At 35.2% G+C, this 11,229-nt stretch overlaps 2 protein-coding genes across 2 annotated transcripts; one reads left to right on the forward strand and one right to left on the reverse strand.

Moving 5' to 3' along the window:
* The first annotated feature begins 450 nt into the window (after positions 1 to 450).
* Positions 451 to 1,658, forward strand: LOC130974498 (uncharacterized). Its single transcript, XM_057899373.1, has 2 exons — positions 451 to 888; positions 1,092 to 1,658. Exons 1-2 carry the CDS (start codon positions 451 to 453, stop codon positions 1,656 to 1,658), a joined length of 1,005 nt encoding a protein of 334 aa, XP_057755356.1.
* Positions 1,659 to 1,777: 119 nt separating this feature from the next.
* On the reverse strand, positions 1,778 to 2,960 carry LOC130974499 (protein MAIN-LIKE 1-like). Its single transcript, XM_057899374.1, has 3 exons — positions 2,416 to 2,960; positions 2,237 to 2,324; positions 1,778 to 2,131 (listed from the first exon to the last, which is right to left on the reverse strand). The coding sequence occupies exons 1-3, from the start codon at positions 2,958 to 2,960 to the stop codon at positions 1,778 to 1,780; spliced, it is 987 nt and encodes a 328-aa protein (XP_057755357.1).
* Positions 2,961 to 11,229: the final 8,269 nt, after the last annotated feature.

The following is an 11,229-nucleotide window of genomic DNA, read 5'->3' on the forward strand; positions in this document are numbered from 1 at the left end:
TGGCACAACCGATGGACCAATATTCATCTGTTGGAGTTATACATGTTTCTTGTTGACTTTGGTGGCCGAAGATCATCTGCAGATACTGTCGATGATAGTCCGACGGGTGGCATTATTAGACGAACTATCAGAAGGACGATGGTGGATCTGAATATGCCACCTGAGGGTAGTCAATAGGGGTCTAATGTTGAAATTCGTAACGTTGACTTAATGGATGACGGTCTTGAAAGTCATAATAGTTCTGCTATCAGAGATCCGATGATGGAGCAGTATGAAGTCAACCACGATGATGGAGAGGATGTTGACGAAGAACCACCTGAAATCCTTAATGATGGTGACGAGGAAGAGGAGATGAACTACTACAGTGACACATAGATTGCTCTGACACAGCCTGCCATTTCTCAACCGTATGACCGGCCGAATCATTTCACTAGGTTGAATCTCGATGCAATGACTTCAGATTGGTCGTTTACCCAAGGAGGTCCTCAAGAAGACCCGAGCAACGAGTTTAAGGTTGGACAACAATTTGGGAGCAAGAAAGAAGTCATGTTGGCAGTTAAGCAATACAGCATCAGGAGGGCTGTGGAGTACAAAATAGTAGAGAGTGACCATTTAAGGTACAATGCAAGATGTATTCAGTTCGGACCCGGTTGTAATTGGAACATACTTATATCATATCGTCGAAAGCAAGAAAGGTGGGAGGTTAGGAGATACAATGGTCCTCATACTTGCATGCAAACTTCGATGGGGCAAGATCATCGTAGGTTGGATTCAAAAGTTATTGCACAACACATTTTTACAATGGTCAAGGCCGATCCAACAATCAGCACAAGGGTTCTACAAGGAGGTGTGGAGAATCATTTTGGTTACAAGGCGTCGTACAGAAAGGTTTGACTTGCAAAACAGAGAGTCATCGCTAGAATATATGGCGATTGGGAAGAGTCATATAAAGAGCTTCCTCTTTGGTTATTCGCTATGCAAATGTATTTGCTATGTAAGATTTATTTCCAGTTTATTTATTTGCCATTAAATAAGTTAGCCGTGTACAAAAAGCCAACTAATGTATGTCCAACTTAGGTACTTGGGTGCAGCTAGTGACACAGCCGTGGCATACTTCGACCGATATTGTGATGTTTCATCGGGTCTTTTGGATGTTTCCACCGTGTGTTGAGGCCTTCAAAAATTGCAAGCCACTTATCTCTATTGATGGCACCCACCTATATGGTAAATACGGTAGAACTTTGCTGATGACCATAGCGCAAGACAGGAATGCAAACATTCTACCCATTGCATTCACAGTTGTTGAAGGTGAGACAAAGGAAGTGTGGTCGTTCTTTCTTTCGTACTTACGAGAGCATGTTACACCACAACCAGGGGTGTTAGTGATTTCAGACAGACACAAGACCATTGATGGAGCACTGAATGCCAAAGGGAGTTTAAGAAAACCGCCTCATGCATTCCAAGCATTTTGTACAAGACACATTGCAGCCAACTTCATGACCCACTTTAGGAACAAAGATTTGAAGAAGGTTCTTATTAATGCAGCGTACTCGGGATCCTGCCTCCCACGGCCTCCGCCGCGTCTGCCTCTCCCCCTGCCTCGCCCCCGTCCCCTACCTCTCCCTCCTCCGGCAGCTGGCCTGAGCTCCGGCAGGTGACCGTCCTTTTGCTAATGCAGGTCTGGAGCAAGTGGATGATGTATGGACAGATCCTCAGGAACCACCCCAGCAGACACTAAGTGCTGGTCACCCAGACCGAATAACTCTGTATGCACACACTACAGGTACCATGTCATATATGGAAGGGACGGACGCATGTCTATATGATGATATATCGGCAGACGATGGTCGGCCCGAGCATCCCACATCTCATGCCAGCCACCAAGCAGATGCGGGAACCACTCGCCGCGACCGAATCTCCCATAAAGCCTGTGCATGTCGTCAATGTTCAGTGGCCTAGTGGGAATGTGCTGCAGGCCACCGAACTGACGTACCACTCGGTACACCTGATGCCACTCGACGATAGTGAAATACATCAGTGGACAAACAACCGCTGCTGTGGCATCTGCCTCTGCTATCGCCAGTGGAACAAGCCCAAACAGCTGCGGGTCAACATATAACGTCCACTCAACCTGGTCACAGAACACAAATGCACGACAAAATTCAGATAATCATACGTAATACGTACAATAGATAACTAAATATTAATTTCTTAAAATTAAACATTAATAACTTACATTCAGCATCCCAATCCCGTTTAGCGTACGCCTGTACTGCCTCAATATGTGCTCGCCTGTAGTATTGTCCGGCCGGTACTGAACCCACCTACACAACCAACAACCATAATATTTTAGCCTTTATTATTAATAAACAACTTAATAATGAGTTGAATAACTTTGGTTAGTGTTTTTAATACCTTTCCATCAGAGGAAAGCGACGACCATCAAACCCATCAGGCCGTACTAATGGAATACGGTGGTAGGCCCAAGAAAGCATCAAGCTGACGCATCCTCCCAAGTTGCGCTGACCATGCTTTGTTGTCCGGCACATCTGGCGATACAGCCATGCCAGCACAGCCGAACCCCACGACAACCGGCCACATGCATCAAGGTCCTCCAGCAGGGGAAGCCACCTGATATGCACCCGAGAGTCAGATGCACCGGGGAAGAAGATACCGCCTATCAACTGCATAATGTATCCTCTCGTATACCTCATCAGTCGCTCCTCTGTGGCATCCTGCTCTAACTCTCCACAGACCGTGTTGTGGAACCAAGTGAGCTTGACAGTCCACTTCGTCTGTGACTGCTTGTCCTCTGGGCCAGGAACAACACCCAGTATTTGCTCACATAACTCCTCAATGGTCCATCCCTGGTGGTGCTGCTCCCACCCACTGATGCATCCACTCACAGGATCACCATCAATCCTGAGTCCCAACTGATATGCAACGTCTTGCAGGATCATGGTAAATGAAACGTATGGGACTCAGGCCTCCACCTCTCTATCAACGCCGAGGCGAGCGACCAATCATGCTCAAACTCCACCATGTATGCGACGTATTCAAATTCGTCTCATCTCAGATATGGTCTAATCTGCTCCGGCAGCCGTGTCATCAAGTTCTGTCTGGTACGCAAGATCCGAGGCGCCTACCAAACAGAAATTTTTTTTAATAAAGAACGGTACCTTGAATGAATACAATAGCAAGTTCAATTTTTCTTCAATATAATAAAATAAAAAAAGGGTTAAAAAATCATACCACTCGATCAAGCCTCCCAGCGATGTGCTCAGCTGATCCAATCTATACATCTCATGCTCATAACCCAATAACTGCTGCTCCATCGAAACACAATCTATCAAAATAAAATCACATACTAGATTATTAAAAAATAAACTAAATGAAAAATGGCTTATAAACCTACTAATTTTAAGCTTACCTACGTAACTGGCGTCACCATGTAAGTAATTAATTTATAACTAACTCAACCTTAAATTTTATTGCTCACGTAATTACCTTCTAACTCACAACACAATGTTATACCTCTAACTAAATTATCTAATAATATACTTTTTTATATTCTTTAATATGATGATAAATAGCCACTATACTAAGAAATGGTGACATAAAATAATATACCTAACATAATACTAAAAAGTACGTCTACCTAACTAACATGTAAACAATAAATATGTTATTCTAACTAACAAACGAATTATACCTAACAACTTTATCTAATATGTGAAGAGTAAAACAAGTTAACATGAAAAACCAGACTATTATTTACTAACCAGGAACTAAGACAGTCGTCCACACTAAACTTCACGGATGTCGAAAAGGCAGAAAAAAATAACAGAGAAAATTTGGAAGAGAGAATGGAAGAAGAAAGCGACAAACCAAAATAGTCCCACAGGTTTATATAGTTTGGCGAATTCATCATAGAGTTCGTTGGGGGTGCGGCGAACTTGCTTTTAATCCAAAAATAAAATCGTATTTTCGAAAATAAAGCTAGAAAATCATTTTGAAGGAAATAATTATTTATTTTATTTTATAAATAAAAAAAATTCTATGGCGAGATTTTAACCAACCGACACTTATTTAAGTGAACTAGTAAGTTGACCACCAAATCAATTTAAATTAATTAGAACAAATATTAATTTAATTAAAGACTCAGATGGAGTTATTTTTATGTAAAGTTGATAGTTGAGAATCCATTAGATAATTTGACGTATTTGACAAAATTATTATATAATAATTCTTCGACTATTAATTTCACATACATGAAAACAACTATATGCGAGTCTAAACTTTATTTAAGAATTTGATAATCACTGATTAATAATTGCATAGACACAATTAGGGGTAGTAAACGAGTCTAAATCCATCGGGTCGGCCCTAGTAATCCACCAAAAAATAGGCCGGACTGAAAAATTGGGACCGCCAAATAGCAAAAGTCCGCCTAACTCGCACCGCTTAAATCACGGATTTTGGCGGAACGGGGCGGTCTTCCCCGTCGGTGTTAGTGTTTTTTTGGTAAAAGGGTATTTTTGTAATTTTTTTTGTCAAAACCCAATTTCTCCCAACCTAACTTACAAGAGAATGAAGATGAAAATTGAATATTTTGGACTATGTTTATTTTGTTTTGGAGACAATATTTATAATTATGTTTTAGATTATGTTCATTTTGCTTTGGTATAATTATGTTTTGGATTTAAACTTGGTTTATAATTATGTTTATTAGATATTTATAATTACAAAAATTTTAATATTCATGAATATAAAAATTATAATTCTTTTATACTTTTAAAAATTATAAATTTATTAAAATGATTATAAAATTATATATATTATTTAATAGTTAATAATTAAAAAAAGATTTAACCAATTTAACCCGCCAATCTATAATTAAATGAAACAGAATAAAATTTTAGGATCACTCCACTAAACAAAACAGAACGGATTTTTAGCGGGACGAAGCGAATTTTTCTGCTTGCCACTCCCTAAACACGTTACGATAACATTTAAACTTTCAAAACTTGTGTAAACTGACAACTAATAAGTAATAGGAAAATTATAGGGTACGAATATACTATCTGTCAATTTATTACCAATAATAATTAATTGTTATATTTTAAACACATATAAAGAGACACATTCAGAAAATATATTTATAAAGATATTTTTATTAGATATAGCCATAAAAAAATATTTTTATTAAACACATTCACAAAGATACTTCCTTTAATTTAAATACCGTTATAAATCAAAATTGACAAAAGTTAATAAAAATATTGTTGGTAACATAACGGGATTGTAAGTAATAACCAAGTTGCTTATGAGTATATGATTATATATCACGGTACTTATAAAATTATATATTTTATGATGATCTTATACTTTTAAACGCCTTATAGATCATACAACACATTGAGATATTGTCCTTTTCTTCCTTGTATGTATAAAATTATAAAAATATTATTTATATATTAAAATTAATTATTAATATATATTATATATAAATATATATGTGATTTAATTTAATTTTTATATATTTATATTTTAATATATATTTTATATTAGATAACTGATTTTAGTAATTTAATTATTTTAATATATATGTAACATTATTTTCAAAATTATATGTGAGATAAGAACGTATAAATATCGGTGTCATGTCAACGAAGGAGTGTTAATGTTCACTTCTATTTAATAACGCAAGGAATATTATATAAGTAATATTGGTGCAACTAATTAATGAAGGGCGGGGTTTTAGAATCTTCAAACCTAATCTTAGTTTAGGTGACATTTAGGTGCTGTTGCATTGCCTGGGATTGGATGAGAATGAACTATAAAAAAGACTTCCAATTTCAATTTTTATTTCTATCTATACCTACCAATCTTTTAGAACTATACAAATTTATATACAACGTTTCCATGTTGCTTTTGGATATACATCTTCTGATCTCAAGAATAATAGAATATTTTACTTAATCCTCACTTTACTTTTTTTTTTTTGAAAAAATATTTATGTTCTCTCAAATTTTTCATGTTGAAAGATGTTATGATTCTTCCAAAACACCAAAGCACAGTTAACTTTTGGTAACATCAAGTTAACACAACTTTTTGTAGAGATTTCGCCAACATAATAGTAAATGTAGCTTTTAAAAATGACTAAATTGAATTTCAATTAAAGATCTCTAAAAGTTTTAGAGGATTATATGTTCATAAAAATAATGTTTGCAATGATTAAGTTCTTTCCTAATGTTTCAGTTGTTTTGTTAAAATTCAAGATAAAAGAGAGTTATATATAATATGTACATGAGTATAAGAATGAAATTGAAAAATAACGATAACAAAAGATAGATATTAATTCCTCACATGAAAATATGTTTAGGTGAAAATAATAGTTAAAAATTATTAAATAATTTAAATAAATATTTAAATTATTTAGTATAATATATATTTATATCATAATTGTTATTTTTATAAAAAGAAATTTTATTTGATTATTTATATTGAGTTAATATATATTTAAAAAACTAATTTTAGTTGATTAAGTAATTAATTAATTAATTCATCTGCTTAAATAAATACGGCGAGTTTAAATTATGTATTGTGTATATATAATAGTCTATTGGGTATACAAACTCTTAAATGAATATTAAATGAGCAGGGATGGATTTACTCAGCATTTAGTGGGGACAATTGTCTCCAGTGAATTTGGAAAAATTAACTAGTAGTTCTTAATGAATTGTCTAATTTGTCCTCACCATCTAATTCATTTTGACCCCACTTCCCACCCGCCAAATCTCTAATCAGCTAACCCTTCTCCTTCCCTTTTTTAATTGTTCTTCTGCTCCAGCCTCCAACCTCCGCTTCCAGACTCCAGCCCTCAGTTACTATCGTCTACCGCCACTCGCGCACTCCGCCAGTTTCTCTGTCGCTGTCCCGTTCAGCCTTTCTTTCGCGTCGGCTCCGTCAATTTCTCGTTGCATCATAGCAGGGACGGATTTACTCAGCACTCAGTGGGGGCAACTGCCCCCAGTGAATTTGAAAAAATTAATTAGTATTTCTTAGTGAATTGTCTAATTTGCCCCCACTATCTAATTTATTTTGACCCCACTCCCCACCCTCCAAATCCCTAATCAGCTAACCCTTCTCCTTCTCTTTTTCAATTTTGTTCTTCTGCTCTAGCCTCCAACTTCCGCTTCCAGACTCTAGCCCTCAGTTACTATCGTCTACCGCCACTCGCCCATTCCGCCAGTTTCTTTATCTTTGTTCCGTTCAGCCTTTCACCCGCGTCGGCTCCGTCAGTTTCTCGTTGCATCGCAACAGGGACGGATTTACTCAACACTCAGTGGGGACAACTGTCCCCAGTAAATTTGAAACAATTAATTAGTGGTTCTTAGTGAATTGTCTAATTTGTCCCCACCATCTATTTTATTTTGACCCTACTCTCCACCCTCCAAATCCCTAATCAGCTAACCATTCTCCTTCTCTTTTTCAATTTTGTTCTTCTACTCCAGCCTCCAACCTCCGCTTCCAGACTCCAGCACTCAGTTACTGTCGTCTACCGCTACTCGCACACTCCGCCAGTTTCTCTGTCGCTGTCCCGTTCAGCCTTTCTCCCGCGTCGGTTCTGTCAGTTTCTCGTTGCATCGCAGCGTGCCCGCGTCTGGTTCTGGCACTGCGTTCCTTTAGCGTCTGGTGTATGGTGAGGTCTTCTTCTTCTTCTGCTTCTTATTCCTCGGTCTTCACAGCTGCAAGCCTTAAATCCTCGTCTAGTTCTATCTTCCCATTCCTTCGGCGTGTAGATCTGGTTCTGTCTTCAGTAGTTCAGGGTGTGCGGAGTGTCGCTGGTTCTGCCACTGAGTGCCGTCGTGCCGCTGGTTCTGCCACTGGTTTTGTCGCTGGGTGCCTGGTTCCTGGGCGCCGCTGGTTTTGCCGTTGGGTATCCTGCTTCCTTCAATTTTTATTCTCATTTGCTGCATTGTTATTAATCCTAATATAGTTCATTAATTTGATATAGTTCATTAATTTGTTTTGATGTGATTGAATTCATTTTGATGTAAATCATGTAATTGTGTTCTGATAGACTGATGGAGTTCTAATATAATTGTTGGTTATTTTGTTAATTAATAATTATGTTCTGATGGAATTTTAATGGAGTTATGATATAATTGTGTTCTGATGAAAGAATTGTTCTGATGTAATTGACTTGACATTTTTCTATAGTAGAAGAATTATTTTAAAAATAAAGAAACACAGATTTAGGAACTTATGATATGAATGAGAGGGAAATCAGGGGATTATGATATGAATGTTAGAAGGGATAATGATGTATTTATAATATGCCGAGGAAAAGGGCTAGCTTCAAATATTTCTAATAAATTAAAGCTATATACTCTTATATTCTTATTTTAATGGATCTTTTATATGAATATATTAAGTAATTCATCATGTAAGAATATATTATCAGTATAAACTCTCAATATATATATATATAACATGTGATAAATATGATCGCTATTATTATTTCAATGAGTTCAGAGAAACGAGTCACTGATATAGTTTTCATTAATTTTATTAATTGATTAATTTTATATTTATAATTTTATACTGAACTTCTCAATTTGTATAGAATTGTGAATTAATTTAGGTTTATAATTTTATTTTATTAGTGATAGAGAAATATTTCAAAAGAATTTTATCATTGGAGATTGGATCCCAAAATAATTCATCGACTTCTTCTAACAAGAGAAAATTTTTAGAATTCGAAGTAGAAAGTCTCATAGCAGATTCAGGACAACGACCAAAGATTTCAAGTTATCATCCGAATAACAGAGACAAAGTTAGATGTGCATATTTGTAAAAAGGTCCTTATCAACCAAGGAATCATGATTTACCGCAAACTGCTTGTGGTTCTTCTTTTTGAAGATTTAATCCTAATTGGTTTGATGATTATGGCAATTGGTTAGTGTATAGTATATCAAAAGATGCTATTTTTGTCTTTGTTGTTATCTTATGAAATCCGAGACTAAAGGTGGCGATGGCTTTTCAAATTGAAAAAAAAGGGAGAGATTACAAACTCATGTTAGGATTTATGATAGTGCTCATAATCAAGTTTGGAGAAAATATGAAGCACTTATGAAACCAAAACAACACATTAGTGCTGCTATTGATGAAAAACAATATGAGCAAGCTAAAAAGAATTATCAAATTCATTTGACAGCCACAATTGATTGTATTAGATTTCTTTTGCGACAAGGATTGGCCTTTCGTGGTAATGATGAGACAGATGATTCTGTTAATCAAGGAAGTTTTTTGGAACTTCTGAACTTTCTTGCGCAACATAATGAAAAGATTGGTCGTGCTTTCAAAAATACTCGTGAAAATCTTAAACTAAGAGCTCCCTCAATTCAAAAAGATATTGTAAGAGCTGCTGCAAGTGAAACGACAAAAGTTATTGTTAATGATCTTAGAGATGAATTATTTGCTGTTTTGTTTGCAAGTGAAACGACAAAGTTATTGTTGGAGCTTCGTGTAAACGAAGAGATATGCTTCGTGATAGTCAGATGACTAAGACAATTGAAGCATTACAAAGTGGAGAAATTTCTAGTGGACGTGGTTTGAATCAAGAAATAGCTTTGAAAAGAGGTGGAGATACTAGATGGGGTTCACACTATGGAACTATACTTAGATAAATTTCTTTGTTTCCTTCTGTGGTCAATGTTCTTGAATATGTTGAGGAAGATGGAAATAATTCAGAACAAAGAGCTGAAGCATGTCATTTATTGAATGTCATTCAATCATTTGAATTCATTTTCAATTTGAACTTGATGAAAAATATCTTGGGAGTTACTAATGAATTATCTCAAGCGTTACAAAGGAATGATCAAGACATTGTAAGTGCTATGGCATTGGTTAAAATATCTAAGCAACGGTTGCAAACTATAAGAGATGATAGTTGGTCTCTTTTAGTTGACGAAGTCTCATTGTTTTGTGACAAATATAATATTACTGTTCCAAAAATGGATGATATATTTGTGTCACAAGGAGGATCAAGACGCAAAGCTCAAAAGATCTCAAATTTGCATCATTTTCAAGTTGAGATATTCTATCAAGTAGTTGGTAGACAACTTCAAGAACTCAACAACCGTTTTACAGAGGTGAATACTAAATTACTTCTTTGTATAGCTTGTTTGAATTCAAGACACTCATTTTTTGTGTTTGATAAGGAGAAGTTAATCCAGTTAGCTCAATTTTATCTATTAGAATTTTCTTCTACTCAACTTTTGGCCCTTGATAGTTAACTTAAGAACTTCATACTAGATGTGCGTTCTAATGATCAATTCTCAAACTTAAATGTGATTAGTGTTCTTTTTCAGAAATTGGTTGAGACTCGAAAAAATATTGTTTATCCATTAGTGTTTCTTCTTTTGAAGTTAGCTTTAGTTTTGCCTGTAGCAACTGCATCAATTGAAAGAACCTTTTCTGCTATAAACATTATAAAGAGTTGGCTTCGCAATCGTATGGGAGATAAATTTTTAAATGATTGTTTAGTAACATACATAAAAAGAGAGACATTTGATTGTATTGACAATGAAAAGATTATTTAATTTTTTCAAAATATGAAATCTGGAAGAATGAAATTTTAAATTATTTATTATTTAAATTATTATTTTATTATTTTAATTTGTTAGTTAAATAATTTAAAAAATAATTACATTATAGTATAATTATATAAATTATTATTATACTATATATATTTTGTCCCACAGATAAAATTTTGTGAATCCGTCATCGTAGATGAGTGATAAATTAGTTATTGAAATGTGAGATTGGACCTTTGGAGAATGTAGGAAAAGAATACATAAACTCAAAATGATTATCTGTATAAAAGAAGTATGAAATAAACAAGGTGATTTAATATAATGCTTGGTTACAATTAGAAAGAAACAAAAGTGTAAGCAATAGAAGTAAGATATAAACCTAATGAGTGAGACCAGCGGAAGAGCCATTTGGCCAACCCTTGATTGTCGTGCCGGCTTTAACGGCTTTTGAGTTTGACCTGTCTCTAAGGCCGGCACACATAACCGCAGCAACCAGCAACTCTGCATAAAGCCATTAATTATGTTTTTAAAAAATGAACAACCAACACAACACCACATGATTTCACTATTTCAGTGTGGTAAAGATGTGAAAATTCATCTCCACTCTTAGCTTATAGTTAAAAAT

The sequence above is a fragment of the Arachis stenosperma genome, chromosome 4, assembly GCF_014773155.1.
Source record: "Arachis stenosperma cultivar V10309 chromosome 4, arast.V10309.gnm1.PFL2, whole genome shotgun sequence".
Lineage (NCBI taxonomy): Eukaryota > Viridiplantae > Streptophyta > Magnoliopsida > Fabales > Fabaceae > Arachis > Arachis stenosperma.

Coding starts and splice junctions, on each gene's coding strand:
- LOC130974498 (XM_057899373.1), top strand. CDS start 451: ATGACTTCAGATTGGTCGTTTACCCAAGGAGGTCCTCAAGAAGACCCG. Junction 889..1,091: donor ACAAGGCGTCGTACAGAAAG/GTTTGACTTGCA, acceptor ACTTGGGTGCAG/CTAGTGACACAGCCGTGGCA.
- LOC130974499 (XM_057899374.1), bottom strand. CDS start 2,960: ATGATCCTGCAAGACGTTGCATATCAGTTGGGACTCAGGATTGATGGT. Junction 2,325..2,415: donor CGCTTTCCTCTGATGGAAAG/GTATTAAAAACA, acceptor TTGGTTGTGTAG/GTGGGTTCAGTACCGGCCGG. Junction 2,132..2,236: donor ACGGGATTGGGATGCTGAAT/GTAAGTTATTAA, acceptor TTCTGTGACCAG/GTTGAGTGGACGTTATATGT.